Source organism: Gigantopelta aegis, chromosome 12 (genome assembly GCF_016097555.1).
Source record: "Gigantopelta aegis isolate Gae_Host chromosome 12, Gae_host_genome, whole genome shotgun sequence".
Taxonomy (NCBI): Eukaryota; Metazoa; Mollusca; class Gastropoda; order Neomphalida; family Peltospiridae; genus Gigantopelta; species Gigantopelta aegis.
In genome coordinates, this window is record NC_054710.1 from 26762650 (window position 1) to 26784808 (window position 22159).

At 42.2% G+C, this 22159-nt stretch overlaps 1 protein-coding gene across 1 annotated transcript; it reads left to right on the forward strand.

Moving 5' to 3' along the window:
• The first annotated feature begins 1829 nt into the window (after positions 1-1829).
• On the forward strand, positions 1830-14995 carry LOC121385928 (beta-1,3-galactosyl-O-glycosyl-glycoprotein beta-1,6-N-acetylglucosaminyltransferase-like). Its single transcript, XM_041516721.1, has 4 exons — positions 1830-2009; positions 4734-5695; positions 7499-7725; positions 14576-14995. Exons 1-4 carry the CDS (start codon positions 1830-1832, stop codon positions 14899-14901), a joined length of 1695 nt encoding a protein of 564 aa, XP_041372655.1. The 3' UTR covers positions 14902-14995.
• The last annotated feature ends 7164 nt before the right edge of the window (positions 14996-22159 follow it).

Consider the following 22159-nt stretch of genomic DNA (forward strand, 5'->3'; position numbering starts at 1 on the left):
GCGGCACTGCTAACGGTCTCGCTAAAATGAAGCGTTGCCGTTAAATTACGTCATCTGCAGTTTAGCCGTTCTTGTTTAAAATATTTAAACAAAACTAATATCTATTTAAGACTTTTGCTTACAAGTTACAAGATTGTGCTAATTGACATTAGTGGATTATTTTACCATTTATTTAGGCCTACATCAAGACAATTGATTGAATCCGCTGGCGTTTCGACCAAGGGTTATTTAAAAATATATATTAAAAAAACGAAAACGGGTTATAAACATATACTTTGTCAGGGACAATCTCAAAGTAACTCTTTTATAACAGCACTTTCTTTACACCGAAGCAAACAATGTTGCACAGTGATCCATTCAACATGTTGTTCGGGGGTCGTTTCAAAACGTTTAGTGCATGATAGCCTATTTATTAAAAGTCCAGCTGATAAAACCAAGTAGTAGTTTCTAGTAATGCATTGCTTATTTATACAGTACATGGTGTATGCAGAATAGTGGTGTTCGTCACGAGTGGAACTGATTTAAATTGATCTGAAAAACAACTACAAAAATTCATTGACCAACACCCACTTGTGATACCAAAAACAGACCCTTCCAGTGTTGCAGTGCTATTGTCGGACAGTAGAGGTTTTGCTTACTGAAGTTACATCACCTTCATAATTTACCACTAACATTTTTGTGTCAAAAAGGTGCACGTACTACAGTTCTTTTTGATCTCCTAAAGAGAAAATTACCAGACGTTATTAAACATTATGGCAAGCCACCTATGGTGTATATTTGGTCCGGAACTTGTGACATCACCAAGATATTTTCCAAAACACTTTATATAACCTTAAGACATAATGGCTCACAGATGTTAGAGACATTGTCAAATGTTATAAACAAATAATAAATTTTGTTTTTACGCTGGGTGGAAAAGTTAGAATCATTGGTGCAACATTCCATTCAGCACTTGATTGGAATCTGTAGAGGGGGCATCCATCACCTGATCAATTTCGAGCCGTCGATGCTGAGATTCGGCAACAAGTGGATGTACTGAACGCTTCAATAGAGGAGGAATTAAACGATAATCTTGGTCGTTACACGTTAAAGTACAATTGTGACATTTTTAAAACAAGACCTGGACGTAGGACTTTTTACAAGAAAACTCTTAAAAGACGGGGTACATCCAACTCAGCTACTGGGTGAAAAGTGGCTACATCGGCTACTTTTCGATGTAGTAGAAGAGTGTTTTTCACCAGACTCTAGTATAGCTAACTCAACTATAGAATTGCATGCAGATCAACAAGAAATTCTATCACTCCTTTCTAGATAAACAGAGAAACTATGGGTAAGACCCAAAAATCTAATGATGGTACACTCGAGGCCACCACCGGAGGGGCGGACAGGGAGATACCTGCAGACCCTAAAACTTCTACTTTACAGGAACACAATCCAGTACCAGAAACTGTGCCAGATATACTGATAGTACTGAAAGAAATGACCCAGACATTAAAAGAATTCAGGCAAGATCAAGGCAAGGCAACATTCTTTGAAAACTTAAATGGTAACTTTAGGAGCCCCCCACAGCAACAACCATCGCATCTGCAAGCAAGCGTAACTGATGGTAGTTCTAAAATATCCAGCGCTGATATGGGCCAATTTCTGTCAGAGAATTGCCCAAGAAATGAGGAGTTGCACACGATAAATAGCAACCAGTTCACAAATGAACTTCAAGTAATTGAGGATTATGAATAGAACCAGATCAAAAGAATCATCAGGCTGGGCCTGTCCAGACGGAAGTCGGGGAAGGTCTAGGTCATAGAGATCAATGTCATTTCTAACATTGGATGATAGTGGACCTCGGGGTGCCCAAGACGCATCCGGTCAAGATAGATCACGATGTGAGCAGTATGAAGAGTCGAGAGATCCAGAGTCACTACATCCCAGAAATAGTGAGGGACATTTTTATAATCGTCGAGACATTCAGCGACCAAAAATACCTACATTTGATGGGAGCGATGAATGGGGTATAGGCAACACTGGAATACAACGGAAACTCTTGACCGTCTACATGAAAGTCGTAGAGGTCAGGTAGCAAAGTATGTCTGCTGCTTACCTTCCAGTATTAAAGACACATACCGATTACTAAGAAACAGTCTAGAAAAACGGTTTGGTAAAGTCGAACCACCATCAACAGCTCGTAAAAAGCTGAGTACAATTCAGCAAAATGCAGAGACTATAGAGGTATTTGCGGAAAGGGTAAGGCATCTAGTAGTTAGAGCATACCCTGGAGTGTCTCTGGAACTACAAGACGAAATTGCGGCAGAATCCTTTCTTAAAGGTATAACAAATCGCAACATTGCATTTGAAGCCATGAATCAGAGGCCAACTACACTTGTTGATGCCGTTGACAAAATAGTCACCTTAAAACATAATTATATGGCAACGTTGGGGCGTGATGCAGGCCAAAAAGGCAGAATGCGACGTGTATCGTGGTTTGACGAAGACGATATTTCAGAAGAAGAAACAGGGTTTGTAACCAGACAGGTCCAGCATTCTAATAAGACAGCAGACATTGACAGATGTTTGCAAAATATTGAGCAGTCTGTCGAGAAGCTTTCCCTTCTGTACAAGAATGTCCTAACAAACGGAACTGCAAGCAAAGGCAAATGCGTTCGATATAGGGAGCAAGCGCATTACTCCAGAGAATATTCTCGTTCTCCCTCTTCAAGGCGACCAATAAAAATATATCGAATAGGTGAGACATCCCAAACGGGTAAATGTGATTACACTTCAAAGTTGATATTGACAAGAAATTATTCTCCTACACCACGCAGTGAGTCACCTACATTTAAAATAACTCGACTGGCCAATGGTAATCCCAGTTTAGTTATCCAGGTGTCTATAAACGGAACAGATGTTGAGGCAGTGGTTGACACTGGGGCAGATGCTACAATTATATCGCCAGAAATTGCCAAATTAGTACAAATCCAAAGAGGAACACACACGGTAGATCTATTCATTGTCCAAACAGGAGCTACAATGCAGGCTACTGGAGGGGTTACTGCAACCATTCAGTTAGCAGGCAAACAATGGAATTGGCCTGTTTTTGCCCCAATCAGAGACCAGATGCTACTTGGTATGGATTTTCCTAAAAGGTGTGGATGCCACTGTTCTAGCAAGGCAAGGTGACATACCAGTCAATGGGCGAATCAGCCCTGGTAAAGATATAACACCTAGGGATTTCATGTTCAGCATCAAGGGTAGAGTTGGACACCGATGAATGGATTCCTCCTTTAAGTGAAACAATCGTTATTGGTAGAGTTGCACCACCTAAAAAAATGTACCTTTGGTGTCCTTGAGCCAGCATCGCTTCCAGGTGGCACACGCGCTGCATCAGTATGGGTCTCAATGAATAACACACTAAATGCATACAAGTCAGAAACAGAACCCAATTGGGCACAAGCATTTAGACGGACACTTCTGAATCAACAACCCAGAGCAACAAATGAGACACCTCTAGCACCTGGTGGGTTACTGCAACTCCCGGAGTCAGTGAATCACAATCCAGAGCAAAATATGACCTACATCTGGCACCTGGCAGCTTACTGCAAGCACAGAGCACACCAAAGTGAATAATCAAGCAGTTAGTACCACATTATGACGGAAGGAGCAGCATAGCTATAGCATTCCAGCTGCTACATCAGATAATCTCGGAAGTAGTTCAGGTTCGATTGATGGTCTAGCTGGGTTACAGCAACCCCATAGTTATCAACCTACCTGTAAACCACAGAAAACTTCGTTTTGATTTGTGACTTTTAGAGGACTAAAAGGACTAAGAAAGGGAGCCGTGTAGTGAATTCGGCTGACGCTCTTTATATAATTATGTTCATTTGTTTAGTTAATAGTACCGATATTGTTCGTTGGTTTTCGGAATTCTGCTTTGTGGTCGATGTTATCCCCAAGTTAGAATAAAACCGATTTCAACCATTCTACAGTAATCTTTGCGATTATTTGAGTACATACAAGCGATAATAGGACCCAAAGGAACGCCTACACAACAATATATATATATATATATATATATATATATATATATATATATATATATATATATGTCATTTTGTACGTTTGAGAATCCTAGGAATTACTACGGGGACATGCCATTGCCCCCAACCCCTAAATGGTATTTCTGGATCTGCCACTATTTCTATATTCAAGCTGTTATACGTTATTTAACTAGGACATTTCTCCACATAAGATGGTATATTGCAAGTCCAAACTTTCATTTGTAAAATAGGAGACATTTACCTGTTGTGCAGCATAAAATGGTACGCTTTCTCAGTGCCGGATCTAAGGGGGAGCAGGGGCCTATCCAAGTCCCCCTCCTAAATTTTACGACAGTTATATTTTTATTTAATTGTTTCATTTTGTACGAAGCTGTTATACGTTATTTAACTCAACTTATTTCTCCACACAAGATGGCATATCGCTTGAAAAATAGAAGATATTTTCTTAGTGTACAGCATAAAATGGTAAGCTTTCTCAGTGGTGGATCTAAGGGGCCATGGTTCAAATCCCTTCAGTGGAGGTTGATTCTTCTGTAACATACGGAGGATGTTCATGGTACACTGAAGGTCGGGGAAGTGGGTGCGTACCCCTGGCGCCCTCCTGCTGGATCCACACCTATCCACTCACAGCTCCAACTTATTTGTATAAGAAAACGAAATTGTCTTCGCTTTTATTTTCAGCTTCCAATGAAGCCTTATATCACAACAAAACTCTGGATGCGAAGATGTTTCCTTGTGCTGTGTTTGTTGGGACTGTATTTGTACTATGCGAAAATAATCGAGAGACATTTTTCTGGAAAGCGTCTAGTCGGCAACACGACGTCATACCGCCTAGTCGTCAACACGACGCCATACCGCCTTGTTGAAAACACGACGCCATACCGCCTTGTCGAAAACACGACGTCATACCGTCTAGTCAAAAACACGACGTCATACCGTCTAGTCAAAAACACGCCATACCGTCTAGTCCATAAGACATCGGCGGCGATTAATCTTGATAGCAGAGAGTTAAAAATAGCAAATATATCAAACAACTCCCGGGGAGGTAAATATGTTATTCCACATCGTGAGGTAGTGAAAATAAGCTGTTCCCAGCTGATCGCCGGAATCAAGTCTGCGAGACATAAAACAAAGCAGCTCATGAGATCCATTCAGACGCCATTTCTGAGAAACTCGTATTTCGTGAACGCAACTAGAAACTGCCACGCGTTTCGGTCAAAACGAGGCTACATTCTCAATTCTATGACGTCAGAAGAGGAACACTTTCCGATCGCTATCGGCATCATGTTGCACAGAGACGTAAATCAATTTGAACGTCTACTTCGCGCCATCTACCGGCCGCAAAATATCTACTGTATACATGTGGATAAAAAGGCAGACCTTGGCATACGCAGGGCTGTAGAGGGCATCGCTAGTTGTTTTGACAACGTCTTCCTCACATCACGGTCCGTGAATGTGGTCTGGTCCCAATTCGGCATGCTGGAGGCGGATCTAATTTGTATGAAGGAGTTGCTTCAGCGCGAGAAGTGGAAATATTACTTGAATCTGGCTGCACAGGAGTTCCCTCTGAAGACCAACTATGACTTGGTGAAGATACTGGAGGCGCTGAATGGGGCCAATGACGTGGATGTAGACAACACAGGGTTAGTATAAACTAACAACATTGTTAACACACCCTTCTACAAACGTTAAAAAACTGCGCCTAATTTCCTTCTAAAAATGCGCACCATTTTTCTTTCGTTTCATCCTTCGGGACTCAAAATTCCATAGCACCAAACCACCCTCCGCCTGTTACCGATCACGGTCGGACTGCCGGTGCTCCCATGCATCTGCCAATGCAGGCGGTCCCCCCTTCACCCTACCCCACCCCTTCCCTGTCCTGGACGGAGGAGCCAGCCGAGGCCGACACCTGCGCCCAGGACAGGCATGCGCTACAACAGTTTGTTCAGAATGTGCACGTTAAATTCTCTGACCAGACGTGACTCACCCTGGGCGGGATTTAGTTCACTCGGTGGCCACCTGGCTGGATCCAATCAACTTGCTGGGGGGGGGGGGGGGGGGGGGGGGGGTCTCATTCCAACCAGTACTCCACAACTGGTCAAAAGCCGTGGCATGTGCTTTCCTCTCTGTGGGATGGTGCTTATAAAAGATCCCTTGCTATTAATGAAAAAACCACAACCACATTCTTTCAAAAACCTAACAAAATTAAAGTTGAGTTTGTCTTTCTTTCTTTTTTTCTTATCCTTTTTTCTCTTTTCTTTTGCATTCAGAGTTAATTTAATTGTAGATGTTACCCACTCAGCCACCTAATCCACTCATTCCCCCTCCATCTGTCGGTCTGTTTGTCTCTGTCTCCTTCCTTTCTTCCATCCATCTGTTTTCTCTCTCTCTCTCTCTCTCTCTCTCTCTCTCTCTCTCTCTCTCTCTCTCTCTCTCTCTCTCTCTCTCTCTCTCTCTCTCTCTCTCTCTCTCTCTCTGTATCTTGCCTAAAATCACAATCTTCAGCTGGACTATAGTCCCATGCTCTCTCACGACTGGTATATCAAAGGCCGTGTTATCCTTTCTGTGGGATGGTACATATATAAAAGATCCCTTGCTGTTAATCGAAAAGAGTAGCCCATGAAATTGTGACGGCGGGTTTCCTCTCTCAGTATCTGTGTGGTCCTTAAACCATATGTCCGACGTCCGTAAATAAAAAATGTGTTGAGTGCGTCGTTAAATAAAACATTCTCTCTCTCTCTCTCTCTCTCTCTCTCTCTCTCTCTCTCTCTCTCTCTCTCTCTCTCTCTCTCTCTCTCTCTCTCTCTCTCTCTCTCTCTCTCTCTCTCTCTCTCTCTCTCTCTCTCTACTGTCTGTATACTGTCTTAATTAAAACTTCTCAATTGTTATATTGATGTTGATCATCAATTCATTCATGTACTTACCCTTTAATGTTTTATGTTCGAGTTTCGTTAAACATTGATTCATCCATCCATTCATCCATCCATCCATCCATCCGTCCATCCAACCATCCATCCATTAATTCATTCATTCATATTTTCATCCATCCACGCGCTCATTCACTTGCTCACACACACACACTCACCCATCCATCCATCCATCATCCATCCATCCATCCATCCACACGTCATCCACCACCCACCCATCCATACATCCATCCATCCTTCCACACATCCACACATCCATCCATCCACATATCCATCCATCCTTTAATCCATCCATCCATCCACACATCCACCCATCCATCCATTCATCCGTCCATCCACCTATCCATCCATCCATCCATCCACACATCCATCCATCCATTCATCCGTCCACATGTCCATCCATCCATCCATCCACACATCTACCCATCCATCCACCCATTCATCCACACATCCATCCATCCATCCGCCTATCCACCCATTCATCCATCCACTGCCTCATTCCATCTCTCTTTCTCTTAGAGTATTCAGAGGCCGATGGCGAGCCGCGGGTCTACCGCCGCACCGCCTGCAGTGCTACAAGGGTATGCGGTACCTGGCGGTGTGTCGGGACTTCGTGCGCTACGTATTGCACGACCCGGTAGCCAGGGACTTCCTGGAGTGGTGCAGGAAGACCTACATGCCAGAGGAGACGTTCTTCGCCACCCTCAACCACAACCAGATTCTGTCCGTCCCTGGAGGATATAAAGGTTAGGGATGACAAAGACGTAGGCTGCCCCCACCCCCACCCCCACCCCCCATCCCCGCTGAGGCAAAAACATTGCAATATTGGCTTATTCATAGCTATAGGTATCCAAGGAACATGTTTCATTTTATTTCAACTTATTTTCCTGCTTATATCCAATTAAGGTTCAATCACGCTGTCCTGGGCACACACCTCAGCTATCTGGGCTGGCTGTCCAGGACAGTGGGTTAGTTGTTAGTTGTTAATGGTTAGTGAGAGAAAAGAGGGTGTGGTGGTCTTACACCAACCCAGTGAGTCGTTAAAACTCGCTCTGGGTGTGAACCCATTACCTACCAGCCTAATGTCCGATGGCTCAACCACGGCACCACCAACGCCGGTCATGGAAAATGTGGAAAAAAAGGATCGGCTCACACTCAAGTCCAATCCACGTTACGCCCCTGGGATGATGGATATTATAAGAATGTGTTTTTGTACCATACATCTCTGTGTCACAATGCTTGTTACACTGATGCGGGGGATAATTAAATCATTTCTGGCCTCACACGATGTCTCTTGCCGTTGCTGAGGCTCGAACCTGTGGCAACGAAATGCCCGCATGTGTTATGCATGTATGATTGATATGTGTATGTAACTGTGTATGTGTGTATGTATGTATGTATGTATGCACTGATGTATGAATATCTATATATTTTATCCACACATCCATATGTATGTATGTATGTATGTATGTATGTATCTATATATGTATATATGTATCTATGTGTGTATGAATATCTATATATTGTATGTATGTCGAGGTTGGCGATTACATACAAAGATATTAACGCAATGACGCAGGGAATAATTAAATTCTTTCTGGCCTCACAAATTGTGTCATGCCGTTGCTGAGACTGGAACCTATGGCACAGAATCGCCCGCAAATTGCAGAGTTGCCACGATACCTTCTGAGCTACTGAGGCATCCATCAAGAGGATGTTCTTTAACTCAGCCATATGCATGGGGCCTACAGGTTACGCGGTCGATCCCGCTTACGTGCATGGAACAGTGGGCAGACCTGGCACTGGCTAGTATGTAGTGACAATGAATATATATATATATATATATATATATATATATATATATATATATATATATATATATATATATTAACGCACTGGCGCAGGGGATAACTACATCCTTTCCAGTCTCATGCCGTTGCTGGGACTCGAAGCTGTAGCAACTTGCAAACTTGCATCAATACGTTCTGAGCTATCGAGTCATCCTTGATATGTACGAGCCATGCTTCTCTCTATATTAATACCTTGCATATCTTTCAGGCTCTAAGTCACCACGCTCCAATGAAGATAATAAGCCATTCTTCTCTATATTAATACCGTGTATATCTTTCAGGCTCCAAGTCACCACGCTCCAATGAAGATGATAAGCCATTCTTCTCTCTATATTAATACTGTGTATATATTTCAGGCTCCAAGTCACCGCACTTCAATGAAGATGATAATCCATGCTTCTCTTCATCTAGATATATTAATACCTTGTATATATTTCAGGCTCCAAGTCACCGCGCTCCAAAGAAGATTATAAGCCATTCTTCTCTCTATATTAATACCTTGTATATCTTTCAGGTTCCATGTCAGCACGCTTCAGTGAAGATGATAAGCCATTCTTCTCTCTATATTAATACCTTGTATATATTTCAGGCGCCAAGTCACCACGCTCCAATGAAGATGATAAGCCATTCTTCTGTTCATCTAGATATATTAATACCTTGCATTCAAGCTCCAAGTCATCGCGCACCAATGAAGATGATAAGCCATTCTTCTCTCTATATTAATACCTTGCATATCTTTCAGGCTCCAAGTCACCACGCTCCAATGAAGATGATAAGCCATGCTTCTCTCTATATTAATACCTTGTATATCTTTCAGGCTCCAAGTCACCACGCTCCAATGAAGATGATAAGCCATGCTTCTCTCTATATTAATACCGTGTATATCTTTCAGGCTCCAAGTCACCACGCTCCAATGAAGATGATAAGCCATTCTTCTCTCTATATTAATACCTTGTATATCTTTCAGGCTCCAAGTCACCACGCTCCAATGAAGATGATAAGCCATTCTTCTCTCTATATTAATACCTTGTATATATTTAGGCTCCAAGTGTGTGAAGATATAAGCCATTCTTTCTCTATATTAATACCTTGTATATATTTCAGGCTCCAAGTCACCACGCTCCAATGAAGATGATAAGCCATTCTTCTCTCTATATTAATACCTTGTATATCTTTCAGGTTCCAAGTCACCACGCTCCAATGAAGATGATAAGCCATTCTTCTCTCTATATTAATACCTTGTATATATTTCAGGCTCCAAGTCACCGCGCTCCAATGAAGATGATAAGCCATTCTTCTCTCTATATTAATACCGTGTATATCTTTCAGGCTCCAAGTCACCGCGCTCCAATGAAGATGATAAGCCATTCTTCTCTCTATATTAATACCGTGTATATCTTTCAGGCTCCAAGTCACCGCGCTCCAATGAAGATGATAAGCCATTCTTCTCTCTATATTAATACCGTGTATATATTTCAGGCTCCAAGTCACCGCGCTCCAATGAAGATGATAAGCCATTCTTCTCTCTATATTAATACTGTGTATATATTTCAGGTTCCAAGTCACCGCGCTCCAATGAAGATGATAAGCCATTCTTCTCTCTATATTAATACTGTGTATATCTTTCAGGCTCCAAGTCACCACGCTCCAATGAAGATGATAAGCCATTCTTCTCTCTATATTAATACCGTGTATATATTTCAGGCTCCAAGTCACCACGCTCCAATGAAGATGATAAGCCATTCTTCTCTCTATATTAATACCGTGTATATCTTTCAGGCTCCAAGTCACCGCGCTCCAATGAAGATGATAAGCCATTCTTCTCTCTATATTAATACCGTGTATATAGTTCAGGCTCCAAGTCATTGCGCTCCAGTGAAGATGATAAGCCATTCTTCTCTCTATATTAATACCTTGTATATCTTTCAGGCTCCAAGTCACCACGCTCCAATGAAGATGATAAGCCATGCTTCTCTCTATATTAATACTGTGTATATATTTCAGGTTCCAAGTCACCACGCTCCAATGAAGATGATAAGCCATTCTTCTCTCTATATTAATACCGTGTATATATTTCAGGCTCCAAGTCACCACGCTCCAATGAAGATGATAAGCCATTCTTCTCTCTATATTAATACCGTGTATATCTTTCAGGTTCCAAGTCACCGCGCTCCAATGAAGATGATAAGCCATTCTTCTCTCTATATTAATACCTTGTATATATTTCAGGCTCCAAGTCACCACGCTCCAATGAAGATGATAAGCCATTCTTCTCTCTATATTAATACCTTGTATATCTTTCAGGTAGTCACCGCGCTTCAATGAAGATGATAAGCCATTCTTCTCTCTATATTAATACCTTCCATATGATTTCAGGCTCCAAGTCACCGCCCTCCAATGAAGATGATAAGCCATATTTTCTCATCTAGATATATTAATACCTTGTATATATTTCAGGCTCCAAGTCACCACGCTCCAATGAAGATGATAAGCCATATTCTCAGTATATTAATACCTGTATATCTTTGAGGCTCCAAGTCACCACGCTCCAGTATGAAGATGATAAGCCATTCTTCTCTCTATATTAATACCTGTGTATATCTTTTAGGCTCCAAGTCACCACGCTCCAATGAAGATGATAAGCCACTTCCTGTGTATATTAATAATTATATATAGTTTCAGGTTCCAAGTCACCCTCCCAATGAAGATGATAAGCCATCTTCTCTCTATATTAATACTGTGTATATATTTTCAGGCTCCAAGTCACCACGCTCCAATGAAGATGATAAGCCATGCTTCTCTCTATATTAATACTTTGTATATATTTCAGGCTCCAAGTCACCACGCTCCAATGAAGATGATAAGCCATTTCTCTCTATATTAATACCGTGTATATATTTCAATTTCCAAGTCATAATCGCTCCAATGAAGATGATAAGCCAAATTATTCTCTCTATATAATATATGTGTATATATTTCAATTATCCAAGTTCCAATGAAGATGATAATCCATTCTTCTCTCTATATTAAATTGTATATAGTCAGGCTCCCTCCACGCTCCAATGAAGATGATAAGCCATTCTTCTCTCTAATTAATACCTCCTGTATATATTTCAGGTTCCACAGTCACCGCGCTCCAATGAAGATGATAAGCCATTCTTCTCTCTATATTAATACTGTGTATATCCCTTCAGGCTCCAAGTCATTCCGCTCCAATGAAGATGATAAGCCATTCTTCTCTCTATATTAATACCTTGTATATATTTCAGGTTCCAAGTCACCGCGCTCCAATGAAGATGATAAGCCATGCTTCTCTCTATATTAATACTGTGTATATATTTCAGGTTCCAAGTCACCACGCTCCAATGAAGATGATAAGCCATTCTTCTCTCTATATTAATACCGTGTATATCTTTCAGGCTCCAAGTCACCACGGTCCAATGAAGATGATAAGCCATGTTCCTGTTCATCTAGATATATTAATACCGTGTATATCTTTCAGGCTCCAAGTCATCGCGCACCAATGAAGATGATAAGCCATTCTTCTCTCTATATTAATACCGTGTATATCTTTCAGGCTCCAAGTCACCGCCCTCCAATGAAGATGATAAGCCATGTTTCTCTTCATCTAGATATATTAATACCTTGTATATATTTCAGGCTCCAAGTCACCACGCTCCAATGAAGATGATAAGCCATGCTTCTCTCTATATTAATACTGTGTATATCTTTCAGGCTCCAAGTCACCACGCTCCAATGAAGATGATAAGCCATTCTTCTCTCTATATTAATACCGTGTATATCTTTCAGGCTCCAAGTCACCGCGCTCCAATGAAGATGATAAGCCATTCTTCTCTCTATATTAATACCGTGTATATCTTTCAGGCTCCAAGTCACCGCGCTCCAATGAAGATGATAAGCCATTCTTCTCTCTATATTAATACCGCGTATATCTTTCAGGTTCCAAGTCACCGCGCTCCAATGAAGATGATAAGCCATGCTTCTATCTATATTAATACTGTGTATATATTTCAGGTTCCAAGTCACCACGCTCCAATGAAGATGATAAGCCATTCTGCTATCTATATTAATACCGTGTATATCTTTCAGGCTTGAAGTCACCACGGTCCAATGAAGATGATAAGCCATGCTCCTGTTCATCTAGATATATTAATACCGTGTATATCGTTCAGGTTCCAGGTCACCGCGCTCCAAAGAAGATGATACGCCATTCTTCTCTCTATATTAATACCGCGTATATAGTTCAGGCTCCAACTCATTGCGCTCCAATGAAGATGATAAGCCATTCTTCTCTCTATATTAATACCGCGTATATCGTTCAGGTTCCAAGTCACCGCGCTCCAATGAAGATGAGAAGCCATTCTTCTCTCTATATTAATACCTCATCGCGCTCCAATGAAGATGATAAGCCATTCTTCTCTCTATATTAATACCGTGTATATCTTTCAGGCTCCAAGTCACCGCGCTCCAATGAAGATGATAAGCCATTTTTCTCATCTATATTAATACCGTGTATATATTTCAGGCTCCAAGTCACCACGCTCCAATGAAGATGATAAGCCATTCTTCTCTCTATATTAATACCGTGTATATCTTTCAGGCTCCAAGTCACCACGCTCCAATGAAGATGATAAGCCATTCTTCTCTCTATATTAATACCGCTTATATCTTTCAGGCTCCAAGTCACCGCGCTCCAATGAAGATGATAAGCCATGCTTCTCTCTATATTAATACTGTGTATATATTTCAGGCTCCAAGTCACCACGCTCCAATGAAGATGATAAGCCATTCTTCTCTCTATATTAATACCGTGTATATCTTTCAGGTTCCAAGTCATCGCGCTCTAATGAAGATGAGAAGCCATTCTTCTCTCTATATTAATACTGCGTATATCTTTGAGGTTCCAAGTCACCGCTCTCCAATGAAGATGAGAAGCCATTCTTCTCTCTATATTAATACCGTGTATATATTTGAGGCTCCAAGTCACCGCGCTCCAATGAAGATGATAAGCCATGCTTCTCTCTATATTAATACCGTGTGTATAGTTCAGGCTCCAAATCATCGCGCTCCAATGAAGATGATAAGCCATTCTTCTCTCTATATTAATACCGTGTATATCTTTCAGGTTCCAAGTCACCGCGCTCCAATGAAGATGATAAGCTATTCTTCTCTCTATATTAATACCGTGTATATCTTTCAGGCTCCAAGTCATCGCGCTCCAATGAAGATGATAAGCCATTCTTCTCTCTATATTAATACCGCGTATATAGTTCAGGTTCCAGGTCACCGCGCTCCAATGAAGATGATAAGCCATTCTTCTCTCTATATTAATACCGCGTATATAGTTCAGGCTCCAAGTCATTGCGATCCAATGAAGATGATAAGCCATTCTTCTCTCTATATTAATACCGCGTATATCGTTCAGGTTCCAGGTCACCGCGCTCCAATGAAGATGAGAAGCCATTCTTCTCTCTATATTAATACCGCGTATATAGTTCAGGCTCCAAGTCATTGCGCTCCAATGAAGATGATAAGCCATTCTTCTCTCTATATTAATACCGCGTATATCGTTCAGGTTCCAAGTCACCGCGCTCCAATGAAGATGAGAAGCCATTCTTCTCTTTATATTAATACCGTGTATATATTTCAGGCTCCAAGTCATCGCGCTCCAATGAAGATGATAAGCCATTCTTCTCTCTATATTAATACCGTGTATATCTTTCAGGTTCCAAGTCACCGCGCTCCAATGAAAATGATAAGCCATACTTAGCCAGGTTTGTGAACTGGGGCACGCTGCCGTGTGCCGGCAAAACTGTAAGAGCAGTCTGCGTCTTTGGTATCGGTGATCTCCCTTTGTTGGTCAACAGGAAGGAACTCTTTGCAAACAAGTTCCATTTTGATTTTCAACCTTACGCTTTGGACTGCGTGGAAGAGTGGCACTACAACAGAACACGTGACGAATATTCAGGAATCCTTCGTTTTGATGACAGCTATTACAGGCAACTGGACTTAAGGGGTATCAAAACGAAAAGACCTATAGGAAAAAACTAAACATTTTTATCAAAGAAGAAAACAATAAATAAATAAATAAATAAATAAATAAATATAAATAATTAATAAATATAAATAAATAAATAAATAAATGCATGATGTGTTCAAAGAGTTTATTTTTTCTTCAGTGACTCATTAAAGAAACTATCCTGGGTACCCGCCACTAGATGATAATGAAACCAAGGAATAAAATAAAATAGTAGTATGCATCTTAATTCCAGCGCTGAACATGGACGCCAAATCATGTCATTATTTTGCATTCCATACATTAAATTTTTGTTTTCCCTCCACATTTCATAGCCCAATAATGTAATCGCCTACAGGCATATGGCAGAGTTCTTTTACTTGCACAAGTACTCCAGACCTGTGAACGGTCTCGATTCTTGCTAGATTCGGCCCGTACCCCCCCCCCCCCCCCCCCCCCGTACCCTTGTCCAGGTGTTTCCAAATAAGGAACTTTTTTTATAACTAAAAGTCACGACATAATATTTAAATATATTTTCTTTCTTAGAATGTCAGTGTCTGTGTATTTAATATACTCTTCAAAAAAAGAAACGCAAAAGGGTACAAATGGGTTATAACTCCGATTTTATGTTTCCTACCGGTTCATGCTTTGTGAATATAAGGTCATTGCATGTCCCAAACACATTCCCACGGTTACATTCGATAAAACGCAGCTACTGTACAATAAAGTTCCAAAATGTGAATATTCGCAAAAACGCAGCCACGTGCAAACCATGTCACCACTGCACGTGCGTTGTCTGCACGTGCAACATGAACACCGACAGTATAAAAGTGCAGGGTGTTCGCTTGCCTGGCCTCTGTATCTGGCCGACAGTTGACAATCCAGGACATGCCACGTCTCAGTGAACCGCAGAGAAAGTATGCCATCGGCCGACTAGACGCAGGCGAATCCAGAACGGCCGTTGCCAGGGCATTCCATGTGTCCCCAAGCACCATCTCCAGACTGTGGGACCGTTACCAGCAACATGGATCAACACGTGACCTCCCTAGATCCGGTCGACCACGGGTCACTATCCCCGGGCAGGACCGCTACATCCGGGTACGCCACCTTCGGGAACGATTGACTACTGCCACCTCCACAGCCGCAGCAATACCAGGTTTGCGCAGGATATCCGACAAGACCGTACGGAACCGCCTACGTGAGGTAGGAATTCGTGCCAGACGTCCAGTTCGAGGTGTCATCTTAACACCACAACACCGTCGACTCCGACTGCAGTGGTGCCAGATTCATCGACAATGGCCTCAACTGCGATGGAGACAGGTGTGGTTCAGTGACGAGTCCCGATTTCTGCTCCGACGTCATGATGGAAGATGTCGCGTGTATAGGCGTCGTGGTGAACGTTATGCGGCAAACTGCGTGCAGGAAGTGGACAGATTCGGCGGGGGTAGTGTCATGGTGTGGGCAGCCATCTCACACACTGGCAGAACTGACCTGGTCCACGTGCAGGGCAACCTGAATGCACAGGGCTACATTGACCAGATCCTCCGGCCACACATCGTTCCAGTTATGGCCAACGCCAACGCAGTGTTCCAACATGACAACGCCAGGCCTCACACAGCACGTCTCACAACGGCTTTCCTACAGAACAACAACATTAATGTCCTTCCTTGGCCATCGATATCACCGGATTTGAACCCAATTGAGCATCTATGGGACGAGTTGGACCGACGCCTCTGACAGCGACAACCACAGCCCCAGACCCTGCCCGAGCTGGCAGCAGCCTTGCAGGCCGAGTGGGCCACCATCCCCCGGGACGTCATCCGTACTCTGGTTGCTTCAATGGGCAGGCGGTGCCAGGCAGTTGTCAACACACGCGGAGGCCACACCCGGTATTGACTCCAGATGATCTTGACCTTGGTGGTGTGTCCTATCACTTACTCACAATGGACTAGAGTGAATTGTGAACAATCCTGCAACATTTGGTAATTATCGGACTCACCATTCAATAATTAAATCATTTCTCCAAATGTTACGACAATGTGGTTTTGCGTTTCTTCTTTAGAAGAGTATAAATGTGTCTGGGCCCCGTTTCACGAAGCGATCTTAGCCCTAAGATCACCGTAACAGCACAGCTAACATATGCACTTACGATGATCTTAGCGGTAAGATCGCTTTGTGGAACGGGGCCCACTGGTCGTCTACGTATTTGTCAACAAACGTGTGTGTGTGTGTGTGTGTGTGTGTGTGTGTGTGTTTTAGGAGTCTCCACGAGTACTCGGGCACGGGCCGAATCTAGCAAGACTTGGGTCCGTTCACAGAACTCAGTACCCGTGCAAGGAAGAGCACTCTATGTGAATTATATCTTTTGCATTATTTTTGCCATATTATGCTTGCCGCCGGTTACATTATAGGTCTATGAGATATGAAGGGAAAACAAAAGTCGAATGTGTGGGATGCAATACAATGGCATGGTTTGGCATCCATGTTCAGTGCTGGAATTAAGATACATAATGCTATTTTACCTTACGTATCTTATTCCTTTTCTTATTATCATCTAGTAAGTGGCGGGTACTCGGGTCCGGGTCGAGTTTGACTCTCGAGTACTCAAATCCAATATATTGGACTCGTGGTGGCCATAGTGAGTGCGTGCGTGCGTGTGTGTGTGTGTGTGTGTCTACCCCTTACTTTTGGGCACCTTCCTACGCCCGTGGTAGAATATTTAAATTACTAAAAATATTCATTAGGCTAATTTGTTGACATCACTGTTCCGTCGATCAGTATCACAATTTAATGATTTGCTCTATTATTGGTACCCCCACCCACCCCCGTATCGTACGCTTGTGATCGTTTCTAGCAATATAAACTATATTGTGAGTGTGGTGAACATAGCAGGTGAAGGTCGCAGAATAGAATAGCACCACTTGATCTGTCTACTCTGAAGAAAGAAAGAAAGAAGTGTTTTTTAACGACGCACTCAACACATTTTATTTACGGTTATATGGCGTCAGACATATGGTTAAGGACCACACATATTTTGAAAGGAAACCCGCTGTTTACACTACATTGGGCTACTCTTCCGATTACTCAGCAAGGGATCTGGATTAAAAATCCCATTCGCTGGGATCCGAACCCAGTACAGACAGGATAGACACAAACCATGGCCTTTGTTGAACCAGTCTACTATGGATCACTGGTCGGTGCAAGTTTTTACACCTACGGGCCATTGAGCCTTGCGGAGCACTCACTCAGGGTTTGGAGGTCGGTATCTGGCTGGTAGGTAAAATCCGGATGCCTCGACTGGGATTTTAATCCAGTACCCTACCAGCCTGTAGACCGATGGCCTGCCACGACGCCACCGAGGCCGGTCTACTATGAAGATGCAATGCATTGGTAGAGGTTTAAAGGCATTTACGGCCTCACATTTGTGTAACGGGACCGGCCTCGGTGGCGTCGTGGTAGGCCATCGGTCTACAGGCTGGTAGGTACTGGGTTCGGATCCCAGTCGAGGCATGGGATTTTTAATCCAGATACCGACTCCAAACCCTGGCTGGTTTTCCCTACACTACACATTTTTACATGGATTAAAATTAATGATGGAAACATATAATAAAAACGTCTCAGGTTAGCACCTTTTGTCCGAATATCTACCGCCATTTTACCCGAATTTGAAGATTTGCTCCAGCACTGGGGGGGGGGGGGGGGGGCAGCTGCCCTCCCCCTCGTCTCGTACGCTTATGTATGTATGTATGTACGGGCAAGACGCTGTATATATATATATATATATATATATATATATATATATATATATATATATATAGTAGAATCTCGTTGGCTCGACCTCGGAAGGGTTGATCACACCGCAACGCTCGAATCAAAAACGAAGTCCCGAGTTTTTTGTTCGGTAAAACCTTATATTAACTGATGATGGGTCGAACACGTCCAGGGTCGACTATAAGCCTTCGCTCGAACTAAATTATCAGTCCCGTATGTGTTATTAGCTATATTTCCCTCGAACTGGTGATCTATCAAATGGAAAACCACCGAAAAGGACCAACAATTGCTGCGCTTGCGCAGTTGGTTATTACAACCTTCGGATTAATTATTTAGGCAGAACGAGCTACAGATGAATCGGAGAATCGAAACAATAGCCATGCAATCCTTTCTTTACCATACCTGTCATGTTGTGTGTTAAGCGGCTATCGGTAATGATCTGTCATCACTTCAGCAGCCATACATTTAATTAATACCGAAAAGGGCTTCTGCATCATACAATCGGAGTAATTTGTAAAATATCTTTTCACTCTGATATTTTGCTATATAACACCTTGATGAAATTTTTACGTTTGCAGTTACCAAAATAATATGTATCTAATTCAACTTTCTAACTGGTGTTACGGAAATATCTGATGTTGACCGAATGGTTCGGTCGAACTACCCGATGGGTCGAACACTTTCTCGAGCACCAGTCATATATATACTGACACACAATGAAAAAGCAAAAACAACTTTTCATTGCAAATAACGACAAACTATTAATGAATTGATGGATAAAGTAATATGACATTAATGTCTGGTATTCATGAGATACATTCACATGGAAACATGGCCAGTTAGCATCAGTAATCGAGTTGCATTCGTAATCGAAAAGTTCAACCCCCCCCCCCCCCCACCCCACCCACACCCATATCAAGGTCAGCATCTGGTGTGTCCACCATTGACCCGTGAGCATGCGTGAAGACGATGGGGAAAGGATTAGCACAAACATCTCAAATAAGCCACAGGAATGTTACTCCACTCCTCCTACAACGCCTGGTGACGTATACGACGTCCTACTCATCCCACATGTGTTCAGTAGGGTTCAAATCCGGTGAAACGGCGGGCCAGTTCATAACGGTGATACCGGCTTGTTGCAGGAATGCCTGGGTAATTCTTGCAGTATGTGGACGGGCATTGTCTTGTTGAAACAAAAGGGGACCTCCTGGTCTTCGGTGACGGCGCAAAAGTGGCTGGAGAACTGGTCTTAGAATAACGTCAACATGACGCTGGGCTGTAAGGGCATCGTGGACAATGGTGAGATCACTCCTGAAATCACAGTTGATTTCATCCCATACCATCAGACAACCGCCGCCAAACCGATCACGTTCCCTCAAATATCCATCAGCGTACCGTTCATGGAGTCTCCTGTACACACGTACTCTTCCATCGGCAAAGGAGACAGAGAAACGGGACTCGTCTGAGAAAACAGTGCTCCGGTAAAAGGCTGATGGATGATTACCATTCTGGAGAGCAAACTGTAGTCTCGCAGCACGATGTCGCGGTGTCATGATGTTACCGTTGTACGGTCCTACCAACTTGGCTTTGCGAAGTCCCCCCTTGAACCATGCCCAACGCTCGCTCCCTTTGTTCTTCTCCGAGTCGTGGCATTCTTAATGTGACGAGGAATATGACACCGTTACGTAACTTTTATTTGTCCACATACTGGCATTTCGCGTGCATTGCATGTAGCATAATTGAGCATGTAGTGAACGCATTTCACACCATTTTGTGTGTTTCTGCTATTGTTTGTGTAACGAGAACAAAACCAGGATTAAAACCCAGACAAAAGTACCAATCAATGGCTTCCTCTCATAAATTGTTATTTTAAGTCCAATAAATATATTTTTCATTAATCACAACATAATATTGAAAAATATCTGTTTTGCGTTTTCATTGTGTGTCAGTATATATATATATATATAGTAGAATCTCATTGGCTTGAACACTGTCGGTGCATCAAAGTCTGTTCGACCCATCGGGTAGTTCGAACCATGCATTCGGCCGTTGTCGGGTGTTTCTATAACACATAAATTAATCGGACAACCTCGCATGTTTCCCTAAAACTGGCTGGGTGAGATGGTCCGATTGACTCATGAGTTGATTGGATTTTACTTGCAAGGTTCATTCATCTAACGATTACCGTATTACAGTTGTCTGTACCTGAAAGATAATTACAGACAGGTGCTAAATAAACAACACGATAGGCGTGAAAGGGTCGACGAAAAAATTATACGTAAATTATTTTTTATATTTCTTCGAATAGACGTAGCCGGTCGAGCTAAATATGTTTAATTTTACAGTTCGGACCAATAAACTGGTTCGAGAGAAAGCTTCTGTTCGACCCCATGGGGTATTCGACCAATCAATCAGCACCAAAATAAAGGGGTTTAATAGAGAGAAAAATCGGGACTTTGTTCTTGGTTCGAGAATACCGGTAGGTTCGACTGTTGGGCATTCGAGCCAATGAGATTCTACTGTATATATATATAGTCATCAAACCAGTGTACCACGACTGGCATATCAAAGACCGTGGTATGTGATATCCTGTTGGGATAGTGCATACAAAAGACCCCTTGCTTCTACTGTAAAAATGTAGCGGGCTTCCTCTCTAACACTATATTAAAGACTAAGACTACTTGACAGAATTATCAAATGTTTGACATCCAATAGCCGATGATTAATAAATCAATGTGCTCTAGTGATGTTGTTAAAGCGAGTGATGTACGATTGAAAATAAAATAATCTTGCTACTAATGTAAATATATATATATATATATATATATATATATATATATATATATATATATATATATATATATATATATATATATATACTCTTCAAAAAGGTAGGGGAACTGTAATAAGAATTTACAATTGCCAAAATTGTAATGAATATTAGCTGTAGGGAATGATTATATGATAATAGTGAATTAATTGGGCAAACATTACAACCGGTAGTTCAGTATTACAGTAGCTTTTATGACTGCCAAAGATCTTGAAGGACGACTGGAGTCAGAAGTGAAATTTGAAAGTTGACGTTTTTTTATCAGTAGTGGGTGATACCGCCACGATGTGTCAGACATTCATTCAGTCGACGAGGCATACTGCGTAGGAGTCTCCCGATTGGCGATTTGAGGGAGTCTGTTCTACTCCTTTTTTTTTTTCTTTAAGGGCGCAGCCAAAACGTTTTAACCCCAATTTTCCCCCTTTTATACTTTTGGCGTTAATATTAAAATTTCCCCTATTTGTTAGGTTATCCCTGTCCCGAGTCAGACCCCCCGATCCTATCGGAGGCCAGACTCGGGACAGGCGTGTTTAAAACCTTAGTGGTATATGGACACGTTAAACCAGTTACTAAGCTAAGCTACTCCTTTTGCAGCGCCTGACCACGTTCCGCTAACGTGGTCGGCGGTCTTTGACGTTGACGCACACGTCTCTTTATCATGTCCCAGACATGTTCAATGGGGGACAGGTCTG